The sequence below is a fragment of the Monodelphis domestica genome, chromosome 4 (assembly GCF_027887165.1).
Source record: "Monodelphis domestica isolate mMonDom1 chromosome 4, mMonDom1.pri, whole genome shotgun sequence".
Lineage (NCBI taxonomy): Eukaryota > Metazoa > Chordata > Mammalia > Didelphimorphia > Didelphidae > Monodelphis > Monodelphis domestica.
The window spans coordinates 170,864,509-170,882,462 of record NC_077230.1 but is presented as its reverse complement, the minus strand read 5'-3'; the positions used below and the strand labels follow the sequence as shown (position 1 = coordinate 170,882,462).

Below are 17,954 nucleotides of genomic sequence, written 5' to 3'. Positions count from 1 at the left end.
GAAGAGTTGGACCTGACTAAATCGATTGAACAATATCACAAAGGTCACTTACCCAGCAACCTCAACTATCCTTGATACTCACAATTCAGGAACTAAATGTGATATAATATACTGGAAAGGGGATAAGACTTAGAATCAGATAAGATCTGAGTTCAAATTGACTCAAATGTTTAACAGCTGTTTGACTAAAGCTTCATAACTTCTTTGAAGCTCAGTAGCCTCATCTATGGTGCAAATATTCTTGCACAACATATTGTTATAAAGACAACAATATGGGAATCTTAAAGAACTCTGAATTTCTATTAAAATGATATTAATAATATTATAACATAATATACTAATGATCTTAATCAATTATTATTAGAATCCTTTAAATAGATATGCATTATAAGCAAAAAATAAATATCTTTCAAAAGTCAGTGTCACAAAATCTAGGGGAATTCTTTAAGACCTCACCAGCAGAAGCCTAGTTTAGATAAATAATCTACCTCTTTGTTGTATTATAGGAACTGTGCTAAGAACTAAGGAAAGAAGAAAACAAGCACTTACTAATTTACACGTATTTTCTCATTAAAGCCTCGATAAATAGGGACTATAATTAAACCTATTTTATAGAAACTAAGGCAGGGGAAAAATTAAATAATGTATCCCAAATCATAGATCTAGTCTGTATCTGAGGTTAGATTGGAATTCAGGTCTTCCTGATTCCCAGTACATTGCTCAATCCACTGAGGATACAAATACTAGCAAGTAATACAGTATCCACCTCAAAGATCTTGTCCTCCGTAGGAAGACAATTTGTAACAGGGAACTGAAAAGGAGGGGGAGCGGGTAATCATAAAGGGACATGGCATGGAAATGGCTTGCCAGGGATCCAAGCGAGATGAAGCAACCAGTTGAGGATGGGGTATCATGCCTGGAGTCAGGAAGACTTAGTTCCAATATGGCCTCAGACACTTACTATTTGTGAGTCCCTAGACACCTCAAGAAACCTCTGTTTGGCTTAGTTTCTTCATCTATAAAACAGGAATCATCATAGCACCTACCTCCCAAGATTGTTGTGAGGATCAAATGAGATAATAATTGTAAAGCACTTAGCACAGTGCCTGGCACAAAGTAAGTGCTATATAAATCTTTGATGATTGTAATGCCCAAACTGGCTTACCAGACCATAAAGTGGTTCTCATGGTCAGGGCCAAGATTTGGTTGAGTAATTATCAAGTGACCTGATAGATTGTTTGAGTTCAGGGGTTCTGAGTTGCAGTAAGATTAAAGGCTGGTACCCATGTTGTTTAATACCAGTGTGGTGAGGAAACCCTTAAAAGTAGAAGGTTGCCAGGTTGCCCATGAAGGAACTAACCAGACCAACTTGGAGGAAAGGAACAGGTTAAAGCGTTGGTGCCAGTCAGTTTTGAGATTTTCTATACTTCCATTATGGACATGAGAGATGACTCTAGCCTTCCTTCAAAAATGAGACAGACAGACAGACAGACAGACAGGATAAATGAAGTATTTTCATTTGCCTTTATGTGATAATGTACAAGCTCTATTGGTGTTTTGTGTATCCAGAGTTTTTTGAGCTCTAGGGATCAAAATAGTATTTACAGATATACTTAGCCAGAACTGACTTAAAGGTTATTAAAAGTACTACTTTATATAAATGAGGTACAATGTATGGGGGGAAAGTATTGCGGGAATGAGTCATTTCCTGCCAATATAACTTGCAATATGTAACTTGCAATCATAAGATATAAAAATGTGATTTAAAAGGAATAATCATTTGACAATAAATTAGATAATTGGGGTGTATATTTGTTTGAGACTGTAGGTTTTGAAACAATATTTCACTGATTCCATACTTTACAACATTTTGCTTCTTATTTTTTATTTTTAATATCAAGATAAGCAAACCATCTATAAAATGAGAGGTAAAACACTCATTTCTATTTTAATTACAAAATATTTGGATTTTTGACACTTTTTTATTAGGTAATTTGTACTAAGGCTACAATTCTGAGTAAGTGAATTAAGCTTTTGGATTTTAAGGTTATTTATTGAAGTATGATCTAGAATTGCCTTATTTTTATTATCATGCCAACATTACTACTATAAATTTCTTAGAGATTATCCTGAGGCTGAAGAAAAATTGATCTTGGCATTTTGAAAATAGTTATTTTTTCCCCTTTTTCTAGTCCCCTATATTTTCAGAGTATATCTCTTGATTTTTTGTGTTGTATTTTTGAAATCAACATAGTCTACATAGGAATTAAAAAGCTTCATACTTTCTCTTTTTATTCATCCTTTAAACAATGACTTGAACTTAAGGAATTTGCCCAGGACAAGTAGAGTAAGCAGTATCTTTATTTTTTCTTGTGCACATAATATAAATCAGATTTTGTAAAATGAGAAGAGCAGTAAATGGGAGAACAGGAGACCTGGGGTAATTGCAGCCCTGTACTGAATTGCCTGTCTGCAATTCACATATTCTGGTCTTATTTTCTCATTTGTAAAATGAAGGGCTTGTATTTAATGATATTTAAGACTTTTTCCATTTCTAAAACTTCATGATCACAATTCTTTCTTAGGATTCAGAATCAGCCTGTGAAGTTATGAAGCATATTGAATAGAGTATTGGGCCTGCATTTAAGAAGACCTGAGTTCAAATGTAGCCATAGATACTTATTAGTTGTCTGATCCTGAGCAAATCAATAACCTTTGTCTACTCCAGTCTAGCACATAGTATTAATAAATATTTGTTCCTTCTCGCATGATTAGAAAAAAAAATGAACTAAATAATGTTCTGTGAAGGTGGCTTTGAAAAATAGGTTCCATTTTTCCATCTTGAACATCATTTTTTTCCCAATTAATAGCATTTTTCTCAATCACCTCCTTTCTTCCTCTCCCACTCCACTTACTACAAAAGACAAATAGAAAAACCAAACCCTTGTCACAAGAGAGACAAATACATTGTCCTATCCCAAAACATTTTTATCTCATTGTTCACCTTTAATCTATCACTTTTTTTTGGGGGGGGGGTCAGGATATAAGTGGCATTTTCTATCACTGATACGCTAAAATCAAGGTTGATCATTATGTTGATGAGAGTTCCTAGGTATCTCAAAGTCATTTATTTCTTATAATGTCTTTGCTATTTTATATATTGTTTATTTGGTTCTACCACTTCATTCTGCATCTGTTCATATAAATCTTCTCAGATTTCTCAGAAATTATCCCTTTAGTTATTTCTTATTGCACAACAGTATTCTATCATATTCATGAACCATAATTGGTTCAGTTACTCCCCAGTGGATCAATATGCCCTCTATTGCCAAATCTTGACTACTTGATATTATAAGTGAATATAGACATATATGTAGATAGATAGATACACACATGTACTCACTATCTGTGTATAAATATAAATATTTACCCAGATCTCTTTTCCTCATTCTTTGATCTTTTTGGATTGTAAGCCCTGGGGCAGAGGGTACACATGGTTTATTACCTGTGGGGGCATAGCTCCAAATTACTTTCTGGAATATCTATACTAATTCACAGCTCTACCAATTGTCTATTAATGTTCCTGGTTCCCACAGCTCCTCAAATATTCCCTTTTAAAAAAAAAATCAACTTTGCCATTTTGATAGACATGAGGTAGAGTCTGAGAATTGTTTTGACTTGAATTTTTCTAATTGTTAGCGAAGTATTATTTCATAAGGCTATCAATAGTTTGGAAATTTTCTTTGAAAACTGCCTATTATGATCTCTGATCATTTATCAGTTGAATAATGTTTCTTAGTCCTATTTTTTCAAATCACTTTGGAAATGAGGCCATTATCAAAGAAACTTGCTAGAAATATTTTTCCTCATTTGTTTCCCTTATAATCTTATAATTTTAAAAATTGTATTTCTGTTCCTAATCCCCAGTGCCTTGCAATGAACAGGTAGATAGTCAATACTTATATCAAGGATCATAGATGATAGAGCAATTGGGAACTGTAGGGATCATCTACTGTAATACTCTAGTGGGGCAGGAAACTAAGAGCCAGAGTTGTTCAATGACTTGGCGATGACAATGATGAAGCAAAATGAGTAATAAGTGTCAGAACTGGAATTCAAACATAAGTTCTCTTACTGCTACTCTTACTTCAACTTTTCCTCTGATATATCATGAAAAAAGTGCTCACCCATAATCTACCTATCTTGGAATCCTGAAAATGGGATCAAAATTAATAGACTGAATTCAATCAAATAAACATTAAGTGCCAGCTATGCATAAGGCATTGTGTTGGGCATTGACTATATAAATATTTTTTTTACAGTCTCAGGCTTCATAAAGCTTATATTCTAATGGTATATGAAAAGGAGAGATTGTGATAAATATATAGAGATGTATGATATCAGAGTATAATAGTTAAAATGTATGTAGTGTTTATTATATGACAGGCACTATGCTAAGCCCTTTTCAATTACTGTCTCTTCAATACTCAACAACAACTCTTAGAGATAGGTGCTATTATTATGCTCATTTCACAGTTAAAGAAACTGAAGCAAGCAAGTATTTCCCCCAGGGTCAAATAGGTAGTAAGTTTCTGAAGCTGGATTTGGATTCAGGTCTTCTTGACTTTGGGTCCAGTGCTGTATGTGCTATGCCACCTCTGAGGAAAAAAGAAAAAAAACTACATAAAATGCTTTATGGCAAATTAGGAGGGAGAAAATGTTTCCATTGAGGCTTGAGAGGAAAAAATTCCTTAAAGATAAAGAGCAAATATATTTGAGGGCAGGAAGTGGCATGAACCTCTCCCTCTGTTACCCAGAAGTTCTCCTTATCATGCTTTTAAATCCAGACCAGATGATGGAAAGGAGCTCACCAAGAAACATGCTGATAGACGGTTCCAGACCCAATAAGTTCTCTAACTAATTCTATTGCTCCTCCTAGTGACCTGGGTAATGTCATTCTCAACCTTTCTTTATGTCACCTGCCTGTGACTTACTCTTTGCTTACCAGTGATGGGTAGAGTCAAGGACAAAGACTGCCTAGAATCTCTACAAATTGCATTTGGTCATTGTCTGGCTGGAAAACTGATGATTAGTGAGCCCAAGGCCATGGATTTCAAGACTAGGAGGTTCTAGGAACTCCTCAGAATTATCTCTGCAGCACAAACCTATCAGTTTTACCTACTGATCTTTCTAGTCTACCTTTGTCTGAAAGTTCCAGGCTGTCTCAGTATTTGCTCTCCTGCATTCTGCCTAGGAAATGATGAATGTGCTATATTAGACTGAGGGAACTATATGGAGTATAAAAATATAATTCCAATGCTTTACTTGCCTGCTAGTTACAATTTCCAGGCATATGCCTTGCTAAATATTGTGATAAAGTATTTTCAGTATTAAAAAAAGTAATAATAAAAGGTTTGGAGGACAATAGCCCAAAGGAATGTAATAGGCGTGGTGTTTCCCTGCATTTTGTTGAGGATGTATGTATATAGTGGTGCTGTCCTTTTGCATACCTGTGCCCGCAGGTTTTTGCCTCTAGGTGCCTGCCCCTAGGAAGTCTCTGAAAGGCTGTGCAAATCAAGGCAGCTTCCCTAGCAGCCAAAATTAACCTATGGCAACCTTCTTGAAACCAGTAGTTTTTTAGGATTACAAAAGTATCTGGAGTTGCCCTAGGTGCTCAATATGGCTATTTTAAGGAATATGGTCTATGTACAGATCACTGACTATGAAGAAACTGCTAACCTTTCCTTTTAAATTCCCTTTGATCCCGAAAATTGGTTCAAAATTTTGGTGCTTTGGTTTTCCAGTGTTATTTCCTTTCTCTCCATCCATCATTTATTTGTGAAATTGAAGGCATGGAAATACTTCACACTATGACACATTTCTGATTTTTTCTTTGTTTCAAATTAGTTCAAGCTTTAAAGAATTAGGAGAGAAGAGAATAATGCATAAATATTTGATAAACAAAAAAATTATAAAATATTCTGTGATAACCACTTAAAATATCTGAAGAGAGCCAACCTCTCAGTTTTTCTGAAAAGCACGTAGCTCTATAGTATAACGAAATCAGACAAGAATAGATCACTCAAGCTTTCTAGTATGGTATCTGTCTTTTGCATGTAACACTTATGTTAAATTATCTTAAAAGCAAGTTTCTCTTACATGTCATTCTACATATGAAGAATAAACACTTTACATTATGAAATTTGCCATTTATTCTGTTTGTCAATTCCCTTTTATAAATGTTTATGAGAGAATTTTCCAATTAGTTTAAAAACTATTTTCTCCCTGTTTTCTAAATATTCATTGTAGCTAAAAAAGCAATTTCTTAACACCTGTGGGAAGTGATTTTTTTTCAGTCATCCTTCTATTAGTGACAAAATAATATTATTCCTCAGGATTTATACATATTGTTCAAGAATAAATTATATTTAAACCTATTGTGAAATTCTACTATATATATCTTACATATATGTATATACTTATATGAAGAAAAATGATATAAGGACACCTCACAACTCTCAACTCAACCAGTTTTTGTTGTTCAAAGACCATGTGTGGTTTTGCATTTTTTTCCTACTTGGTATCTGAGATGTTACTTGTAATAAATAGAACAACAACCAAAAAAAAAACCACCAAATTTTGGTGCTACTTCAAATTAGTGTCAAAAAGCAAAGAATTGATGAAAAGGCTCTTTATGCCCTCAAGGCCTGAGCAGTCTCCTGGATTGTGTAAATACTAGTTTCTTTAGCCCATACTAATATGAAGAACTCACTTATGGTTAACTGTTAACTTAAGTTTCCAAATAACACTAATCATTACAAAGGACCAGAATAAATGCTTATGTTACAGGGGATAAAAATAGGCCTATTCCCTTAAGGTTATTTAATCAAAACTGCTAGTGCCTTTTGAAAGCACCATAAGGCTATTGGTATTTAATATGCATCAATAAATAAACTTTCAATTATCTTGGTGAGCACAACCAAAGATAGTATGACAATCAGAAAGCAATGATCTATCTAGTAATTGTTTCAAATAATTTTGATGGATATGATCTTTGGTTAATTTCAGGTAAAACTGAAATCTTATGGAATTTAATTAGTTTTCCCTCTTCAAGATAAATTATGCAGAAATTTAGAAATTCTCTCCTAGAAAAAAGATTTATCTTATCCAGTATAAAATGGCTAACTTGTTTTATCTTCCATTATACTCTTGTCTTTTTATGTCGATTGACTCTGTTTTACATCATGGGAAAAACTGAATTTTCTTTAAAAAAAGAAGAAAATTGCTTTAAACTTGTAAAAAGATATTTAATGTCCTCTCTACTGAGTCTTAGTTTGTCCTGCACTAATCACTTAAAAGATTCCAAATTGTTCATATAAAATCTAAATCCACCCAGGATATGTTTGTTAATTAATATGCTAGAGTTGGTATATTTTAGCTAAATGTAACAGTGGAAGCCAATGTCCTTTCTAATTTCTTTGTTGTAACTTCCTTTGCTAGATTTTTTTTTCTGTGACCATTTGCATAACATTTATTCATATATACCTCCCCAAGAATCTATCTAATCACATCCTTGTATGTGAAGTATCTAAGTTCTGATTTGTCTAGCTCTGTGTTTGAGTAATCCTTTAAGAGAAAAATCTCAAGACAGGAATACCCTAGATATAATTTATAGGACTAATGAATTTGTATGTCTTTTAGGCAGTTCTACATTACAGACACATTAGTATTCTCTCCTTTTTATAAGGCTGAAGTAAATCCCATGGCACCAGAAGAATTTAGATACTGATTACTTGCGATTGGTTCCTGGTGATTTGCTCTTAATAATTTCTAGTTGAATTTAATGAATGTATGATTCCTGAAATGTTGCTTCATTAAAATTGCATCTTTTCCTCTTCAAGTGTGATTTCAGTCATTTCATCCATTTTGGGGGGGGGGGAATAGGGGTGTTTTCTTCCCTTATGATGTATGGGATGAGACATCAGAAATAATTAAGGATATGGCTTTAGTTGCCCTGTACACATCTTCTAAGAACTCACCTCCAGATAGTGTCTCCGAATAAAATGATACCTGCTGATCCTTAGAAATAGCATTGTTATTTTTTAAAATATCACTTCTCCAGTTGACCTGAATATTTGACAAATGGAGATAGGAAAAAGGAAATAGACTTTTTAGAAAGGAAAAGAAAAAAAAACCTAGAGAAATACAAGAGCAGAACTAGGCGGAGCTTTGTGACAAGCCAATGTGAAACAGGAGCTTCAGTATTATACTAATAAAATATAAGGCTCGATTAAGTTGTACTTTGCAGCTTTCAGGCTTAATTTAACTGAGATGGTGATTCGCAAATGAATATCTGCATGAATCCTTTTAAAAAATCCAAATGCAAATGAGTACAACTGCAATAAAATATATTTGCAAATGAATCCTGTTGCTTTATTCATTTATTGTGTAATTACTGCAATCCTTCCCACCTTGTTTTCAGTATTTCTTAATCATTAAGTCGGAAGCATGACAGCAGTGCCAGCCCTGGCATGATTCTCTTTGACTAAAACCTTGTAAATTAACACAATTAGCACAGCATCATCCTGCTAATTAACTTCCAGTGTCTGGTGCAGTGGTTTTGCAAACAAGGAAGAGGGAGTCAGAAGGGAATCAACATGCCATTCTGTTACCAAACTGTGTGCTATGTTAGGTTTAGCTCAGGGAGGCTAAGCTGGCCATGTCAGATGCCAGAGTCAGGCAATGAGGAGCTAAAGGGGCTGGGGGAGGAGAAGGGAAAGGGGTAGGAGCTGTCAAAATAGACTGTAATAATTCAGAAGGGAGCTCGTGCCACAGATGCTTCATTTAGACTAGGCCTCCTCCTTATCAAGGAATCTGTGCTGGAGGGCACTATACAGTTTGCAAGATCCATTTTTGGCCATACAAGAGAGATTAAGAAGGTCTGTTTAATATAGCTGTACCCAAATATGCCACAATTCTGCCACCATGCATTCAGTATAGTGGAAAGGACATTTAACTGGAAGATCTACATTTTGTCCTCCAGTTCTGCCATTAAGTAGCTGTGTGATCCTTGGCAAGTTACTTACCAACTCTGAGCCTCAATTTCCTCATCTGTAAAATAAAGGGGTTGAATTAAGTGATCTCTAGGGAGACTTCTAGCTATAAAATCTGATGATTCTATAATTCTTCTAAGAGCTATGAGATCTTTTACCTGGGCGTGGGGGTGGGGGAAGCTTTTTAGCCTGGATCACAGAGAATCCTATTCACCAATTAGTCTAGCAAATGAAAGAATGTTAAGCATATCATCTTGCCACCTAGTTATACTTTAATAACTAATGTCATGCATTGTTTCCTGTGGAACTTTGAAGGGTTAGATTGCTATAGATTCTCCATTTGTCCTTCTAATCCCATCTCCCCTCCCCCTTCTCGTTTTCTTTCTTTCTTTCCTCCCCCCCCTTTCTCTCTCTCTCTCTCTCTCTCTCTCTCTCTCTCTCTCTCTCTCTCTCTCTCTCTCTCTCTCTCTCTCTCTCTCTCTCTCTCTCTCTCTCTCTCTCTCTTCTTTTCCCCCTTCTTACTACCCTGGAGGTTGTAAAAAGGAGAAAATAATAATAAGAGAGAGGGAGAGAGGGAGAGAACGCAAGAAGACCAACAGACAAGTGATGCTTGTTTTTTTTTTCCAGAGACTCAACAACAGAACTGAAAAGCAGAAAGAAGCCAGTTGTAATTCATACCGAGTTGTAGGCTTTGTGTGATGAAAGCGATGGAGCGCTGCCTGGGAGATTGCTTTGCTGCACTCCACGAAGCAGATTTGAAACTGTCGTGGACCACTTTAGATGAGAGTTGGATTATGGAATGACCTGCTATGTCTGTGTCATATTGTTCTGCGCAGGGTGCATTATACTGTGCTAACTAGGTGTTCAGTACCAAATAAGAGAGGTATCCTAGATGTGATCTGTCAGCTGTGTCTCATATTTTTATATTGGTTAAAATATAAAACAGAAACTGTGATGTGAAAAGACAGAACAGTTAGGTATCTTACATGTTAATAACATTCACATTCTAGGTGTTTTAAATCTGTGCATATTTTATTTTGAAATTCACCATGAAGGTATTTTTAACAGGAAAAGGAGTGTGTGTGTGTGTGTGTATACATGTGTATATGTGTATGGGTTTATACAATGCAATTTTTTTTCTTTTTTCAAGAAAAAAATGACAATTTTACACATTGCTTAATACAAACACATTTTTGGTCCTTTCTGGGGTATGTGTGTAACATGTCATATGCAACTATTGGTGTTTATTTTTAAGCTGAATTTAATGTTAATCTACTTTATATTGTACAGATTCTACAGTTAACGGTATAAGCACTACAGCCTCTAGAAAAGCTTCTAGAAGGCCATAGTTTCAGTGTGAAATTATTTTTGACACCTGGGAGAAGAATTAGATTTTGCTTTGTCTTGATTTTTAAATTACAGTTGCATGATGCTCTTAAGAGCCTAAAGACTATCAACTTGGATTGTTAATTTTATTTTTTCCCCAACAACCATAGGCTTGAAGATGCAGTGGACGCCGGAGCATGCCCAGTGGCCAGAACAGCACTTTGACATCACCTCGACCACTCGGTCTCCTGCCCACAAAGTTGAAGCCTACCGTGGTCATCTGCAGCGCACCTATCAGTATGCCTGGGCCAATGATGACATATCTGCTTTGACTGCCTCCAATCTGTTAAAAAAGTATGCAGAGAAGTATTCTGGAATTCTTGAAGGCCCAGCTGAGCGGCCTGTCCTCAGCAACTACACAGATGCACCTTCGGGGTTGGTGAATGGTCGGAAGAATGAAAGCGAACCTTGGCAGCCGTCTTTGAACTCGGAAAGCGTGTATCCCATGAACTGTGTTCCAGATGTAATCAGCGCCAGCAAAGCTGGTGTAAGTACAGCTCTCCCTTCTGCAGATGTCTCTGCCAGTATCGGGAGTTCTCCTGGAGTGGCCAGCAACCTGACAGAACCTAGTTACTCTAGCAGTACCTGTGGAAGTCACACGGTACCTAGTCTAGGGCTACCATCTCAGGAATATGCCACAGGATACAACGGATCATATTTGCATTCTACATACAGCAGCCAGCCAGCACCTGCACTTCCTTCCCCTCATCCATCCCCTTTGCATAGCTCTGGCCTTTTACAGCCGCCACCGCCTCCGCCGCCGCCGCCAGCCCTGGTTCCAGGCTACAATGGGACCTCTAACCTCTCCAGTTACAGCTACCCCTCTGCTAGCTATCCTCCTCAAACCTCTGTGGGCCCTGGCTATAGCCCAGGGGGTGCGCCTCCCCCTTCAGCATACCTCCCTTCAGGAATTCCAGCTCCTACTCCTCTGCCCCCCACCACCGTCCCAGGCTACACCTACCAGAGTCACGGTCTGACACCTATTGCCCCCTCCGCTCTGACAAACAGTTCGGCGAGTTCTCTCAAACGGAAAGCCTTCTATATGGCGGGGCAAGGAGAAATGGACTCCAGTTATGGAAATTACAGCTATGGCCAACAGAGATCTACACAGAGTCCTATGTACAGAATGCCCGACAACAGCATTTCAAACACAAACAGGGGGAATGGCTTTGACAGAAGTGCTGAAACATCATCCTTAGCATTTAAGCCAACAAAGCAGCTAATGTCCTCTGAACAGCAAAGGAAATTCAGCAGCCAGTCCAGCAGGGCTTTGACACCCCCTTCATACAGTACTGCTAAAAACTCCTTGGGATCCAGAACCAGTGAATCCTTTGGGAAGTACACATCCCCAGTAATGAACGAGCACGGGGACGAGCACAGACAGCTCCTCCCTCACCCAATGCAAGGCCCAGGACTCCGTGCAGCTACCTCATCCAACCACTCTGTAGACGAGCAACTGAAGAACACTGACACACACCTCATTGACCTTGTAACCAATGAGATTATCAACCAAGGACCTCCAGTGGACTGGAATGACATCGCTGGCCTCGACCTGGTAAAGGCTGTCATTAAAGAGGAGGTTTTATGGCCCGTGTTGAGGTCAGACGCTTTCAATGGACTGACTGCCCTACCTCGGAGCATCCTTTTGTTTGGGCCTCGGGGAACAGGCAAAACATTATTAGGTAGATGCATAGCTAGTCAGCTGGGGGCCACGTTTTTCAAAATTTCCGGTTCCAGTCTAGTCACCAAGTGGTTAGGGGAAGGAGAAAAAATCGTCCATGCGTCCTTCCTCGTGGCCAGGTGTCGCCAGCCTTCGGTGATTTTTGTTAGTGACATTGACATGCTTCTCTCTTCTCAAGTGAGTGAAGAACACAGTCCGGTCAATAGGATGAGAACCGAGTTCCTTATGCAGCTGGACACTGTACTAACTTCTGCCGAGGACCAAATAGTAGTAATTTGCGCCACCAGTAAACCAGAAGAAATAGATGAATCCCTTCGGAGGTACTTCATAAAACGACTTTTAATCCCGCTTCCTGACAGCACAGGGAGGCACCAGATAATAGGACAACTGCTCTCACAGCACAATTACTGTCTCAATGACAAGGAGTTTGCACTGCTTGTCCAGCGCACAGAAGGCTTCTCTGGACTAGATGTGGCTCATTTGTGTCAGGAAGCAGCAGTGGGCCCACTCCATGCCATGCCAGCGACAGACCTTTCAGCCATTATGCCCAGCCAATTGAGGCCAGTTACATATCAAGACTTTGAAAATGCTTTCTGCAAGATTCAGCCTAGCATATCTCAAAAAGAGCTTGATACATATGTTGAATGGAACAAAATGTTCGGTTGCAGTCAGTGATACTTTTTCTTTTCTTTTCTTTCTTTTTTTTTTAAATGTAATGAATGTTGGCACACACACACAAAACCTGCTACATAGGGTAGAGAACCCCTTTTCAGTAGTGTTCAAATTGCAAAGGGTACTGGGGGAGACAACAATCATGTTGCATCTTTAGAGTCAGGGTAGACTTGGAGGAAAAGTGCATCAAACAAGAGCTGCTGATCTGAAAAGCCCCAGATGACAGGAAGCGTGTGTTGATGCTCAGTTCTGTTCAAGCCAGACACCACTCACCAAGGAGCAAGGTGCAAGTGGGTTGATTTCAGAAGGACATGAACCCCGTGTGTTGATTCCATTTTGCTGTTCTCGAGATTTAGTTGCTGTCAAGTGCCTGGAGTGGTGCTTTTTTTTTGTTTGCCTCACAATTACATTGGTGGCATGTGCTAATATAAAGAGCTTTAACTTCAAACATTATTGGACTAAAGAGATGAACGGTTGTGTTGCGACAGAGAACCAGATTTTTGCCATTCTAAGAGCAACAGTATTCCTCAATCCTGTCTGTTCTGCGGTATTAAGCTAAGAACAGGTAAAACAGGGTAACGGTAATCTGGACCTTAATTTCTGCAGTTCATTTCTTTTAATGTTCTGTCTGCAAAAACTCAGGAAAGTGATTGTGATTTGTACAGTACCTCAAAGGAATGTGTTGAAAGCACTATCTACTGCTGAGAGTTATAGGCTAGGCTTCAATGTTACTTTATATTAAATATGTATGTTTACCTCAACAATTGGAAAAAATGGAAAGGAAAATTATTTTGAATGTATCCAGGAAAATACTGAAGTGTGATATGACTGAATCTTTGCAGTTTAAAGTAGAAATAGAAGGGTTTCTTCAACAACAACAACAACAACAAGGTTCTTTTACAATTTGGGAATCAAACCAGAGCAGAATTATTCTCTTTATGTCAGTAAACTGTAAGAGTTCTTAGTACATTGCTCCTTGATAATTAAGTGATATGGTTCTTAAAAGATAACACTGGTGAAGGAAAGCCACTTACTCCGTTTATGTTAGCATCTGGAAACAATCAACCACGAGATCTGTTAGGACTCTAAAAGGCATATTACCTAAAAAACTGACTGCCTTTTATTGCGTAAGTGGTGGTCGTGGTAGTTTTGAAGTTATTTGTTAAAACGGTTGGGAATGGCGACATTCTAGCTCATGGATATAGCTTATGGGGTTGCAGTGCTGCTCCTAGAATGCGGTGAAGAGTGGCCCAAAACAGAAACAGCTCCCCCTCGACCCCTCACAAACACACACACAGACAAAATGTCCCTATACAAACCCTCAAAGATACGGGAATCTCCCACCCCCACCCCACCCCCAACACACACACACTTTGGCTCCATTTTTTTGTCAATATCTTTTCATTATGCTTTTGAAATCTCTCCTGGGCTGGAGTGTTCCCGCCATTATTTCTACCTCAGTTTTGTTACATTTCTCTTTGAAGATAAGTAGAAAATTCTACCTGGACATGTGCACGTGTGCAGAAACACATATAACTTGCCAAACAAATTAATTGCTTTTTCCTCCTTCCCTTCTTTCCCTATAAGCCAAGTTTCTGAAAAGATCCACCTCCACTCTTAATCCACCTTGACCACACTCTCCGTGGAGTCTTTCCTCATGGAAAGACCAGCTGGCACATGTGGCATTTTGCTCAGTTCCTTACTCCTTCCCTCTAGCCCTCGATGGCATTCTCTTTCTCCTTTAATGGTTTATATGCAGCAGCAGCTGCTCATTGACTGCTGACTGATGCTGGGCAATGCCTCTGAACAGGGGCAGTGTAGGCTATAACTTTTCCAAACCCACTGCCACTACATGAGCAGAAAAGCTTGGCTTTTTGAATGTAATTGGGGGGGGGGGGGTGTTTTAAAGAGACAGTAACAAAACTGTTGCAAAGCACTGGCATTTGATGTTTTTATTAAGTAATGTACCTTCAAAAATAAATAAATAAATAAATAAATAAATGCACTAAAAAGCCCCAAGAAGATAAATATCTGTTACTAGATTTTTTTTTTGTCATTTCAAAATTTATGTAAAGATCTCATTTGGAATGTTAAATTCTCTGAAACATTTAACATTTAGAAAGCTGATGAGGGATTTCATGAGATTTCTGGAATTTTATGATGCTTGATCGTTGCTTTCCTTTTTCTTTTCTCATATTACTAAAAACAGAGCAAATGAACCAAAATTTAATTTTACTATGACATTTTGTCAATTAAAACTGTGTTTAAACATGAAAATTCCATATTAAAAACAGTGCCTTTCATTAAGGGTAGAGAAAATACCATTTAAATAGATCATCTGCTTTTCTGCAAGTGACTCAACTATACAATCGTGTTCTGGCTCCACACTGCGCTTCCCTCATAGGAGGGAAATTCCAACATCCCCATTAGCTTGTAGGTTCATATTGATCTCACTGACAAGTTTACTATTGCAGAGTGCTGACCTATTTTCTGTCTTTTAGACATTGCGTTTCATTTCTGTCATCACGCTGTGCTCACTTGAAAGGTTCTGCCAAGTTTTGACAAACCTCTTCTGATTTAGAACACTTTGGAAAAATCTGTAATACTGACCCTTTTGTGACTAGTAAAGAGTTAATGCCAAATATGGGACTGAACTATGTTGTTTTATGCTTTTGTTCAAAAACTGAAATGAAGTTATGGGCAGGCATTTGGGCTTCTAGCTCTAAATTTCTCCTTTAGAAATTTGAATTTGAGATCTTATTGGTCAAAATTGGTCAAAAATAGTTAGACAAAAGCTGAAATAATTTGTAAGTTCCAGCTAGCCTCAGAATTCCGGGGTTTAAGCTCTTAGGAAATGACATATGCTGTGGAAAGGAAGAAGGGAGAGAAACAGCCGACCTGTGAGCCGTCTTCTAAAATTCTGACTCCATGCTGTCCATGGGTGGGCTTAATAATTGTCTGCTCATCCATTCCTTCTGGAAGTAGTTATACTATTTTACGGAAGTGATTGGGAACAATCAGAGGTAGTCAAATCACAATATTCAGATTGCACAGAGTTGGGTTCCTTTTTGGCTGCTAAGGACTTAAAGAAGGCCACTAATGAATGTAAGGTAATGAGCCAGTCCATATAACAACTCTGCCTATGCTGAATGGCCAAGTGATTGAGCCAGTCTGATTATCTGATTAATAGCCCCTCATAATGCTCTTCTTCAAAAATACAATAATTCCAACAATCACAAACACACATACACACTCACACACACTCACACACACACATACACAGACACCCCCACCCTGAAATCCAAAAGGGAAGTGGAAGATCTTTGCTTCAGCAGATCCAGAAGGAACAATAAAGATTCAAGAGGTACTTGATAATGACCTTATATGTGACATAGATGAAAATACTCTACACTTCTGGCATGCTTCTCTCCAAAATATTTAGAACATTAGTGACAATATTGAAAACTTTGCTGACTGAGCTGATCAATGGGATGTGAAGGCAGTTTACTTTAAGGCTATTTACTTTCACACAGAATGTTTATCTATTAGTCAGTTTGTATTCCACTCAAATGCAGATAGACGGGTATAATGTTTTCTTGTGCGTTTCAAACCCATCAAGGAGAAAATAAACCATTCTACTAAAATACATAGGCCAAACACCATCTGGGCAAGTGATAGCAGCTATCCAGAGGCTATGCTATGTGAAACAGTATAAGGTCATTTTACATGGGTTTGCATAGTACTTGGCTATGCAGTTTTCAAAATAAGATCATCCATTCTCAAAACCCAAATTAATTCTTGTGATAGGTTTTTGCAAATTTAAATATATATGTATGTGTTGAGGGCCCAATTTTGGGGAGAGCATTTAGCATTCCATTCTTTGAAAACACATACAACTTTAAGCAAAAAGTGATTCTCTAATTACATTTCCATATGTTTCCTCTGAGCCAGAATTGAGGTGTCATGATCACTGAATCTATATTCTGCAAAATGAAAGGGAACACAGTTTAATGAGCTGTTGAGGTCACCAAAATAAAGTTCTAATATATAATCAATCTGTGTGTATGTTTGCGTGCGTATGTGTGTGCCAGTCTGTACCACCACCACTTTGAATTTGAAAACCTACATTTTACATTATTCACAAGCACCAGGTATATGCTTTCATTGTTTGTGTGTGTATGCACATGTGTGTATGTAATGTATTCTAGCTACACATAAACACACTTCACAAAGTCTTTTAATACATATTTTTTTCTTTTGAAACGTAAACGCCTTCCGTTGTTGAATCACCTGCCGATTTTTAGATGAAGCACATTAGCAAACATGGAGCTATTAGTATTTCAGAATTCAAAACCAGCTGTACTTGTGACTAACCAACACATGAACTGAAGCTCACACTCTGCTAAGACCTTTGGTTGACATTCGATTTTGAACCTGCCAGATGCATTTGTGTGAACCAGGGATACTGCATCTTTAATGAACAAGTCTCTCCTCTTTCCCCTGTTTTTAAATACAACACAAGCAGTGTAGCACTAGGCACTGCAATTGTCAAAGACAATTAGACTGAAAGCAGGAAAATTTCACCTCCCTGTCTCAGTGATATGTAGAATGTCGGCAGCATGGGTCAGCCTTGCCACAGAGTTGTGGGAGAATATATGAATCAGTCCTATAGAATGTTAAATATTTATAAAATGGTTCTGTAGTACACCAAGGTTGGGAGCACATTCATTCCTTCTTGTTGTCTTATGATATAAAAAAGCAAAAGTTTATTTCCAGACTTAAAACTTTGTGTGTGTGCGTGTGTGTGCACGCCCAAGAGAGCGTTCACATAATAAAAGTGTGTGTGTGTGTGTGTGTGTGTGTGTGTAATTTTTCTTGTGATTTATATACAGTTGCTAGGGAATTTTTGCATTTCTTTTTTTTCCTTTTATTTTTTCCCCATTGGATGTATATTCAAACATTGTTCTTTATAACCATTTCTACCTCATTGCTACATATTGTACATGTAGTATTTATTTGTTGTCTTTTTTTGAATGTCATGCATTTCGTAAGAAAAAGACTTGTCCTTGAACTTGAACAGTCTACCTCAGAAAGACTGTCTTTACACTGAACAGTATTAGCAACCTAAATGATAAGACGCATTAGCGAAGTGTGGCAGGGTA

General features: G+C 37.7%; 1 protein-coding gene across 1 annotated transcript in view; it reads left to right on the top strand.

Moving 5' to 3' along the window:
• The window catches only part of FIGN (fidgetin, microtubule severing factor), a 189,099-nt gene that overhangs the window by 166,500 nt on the left and 4,645 nt on the right, over nucleotides 1-17,954 (top strand). Inside the window, exon 3 of the mRNA XM_056793963.1 lies at nucleotides 10,550-17,954. This exon is cut by the window's right edge and continues 4,645 nt beyond it. Within this exon, the coding sequence (XP_056649941.1) occupies nucleotides 10,550-12,795 (2,246 nt within the window). The 3' untranslated portion in view covers nucleotides 12,796-17,954. The remainder of the gene's footprint in view (nucleotides 1-10,549) is intronic.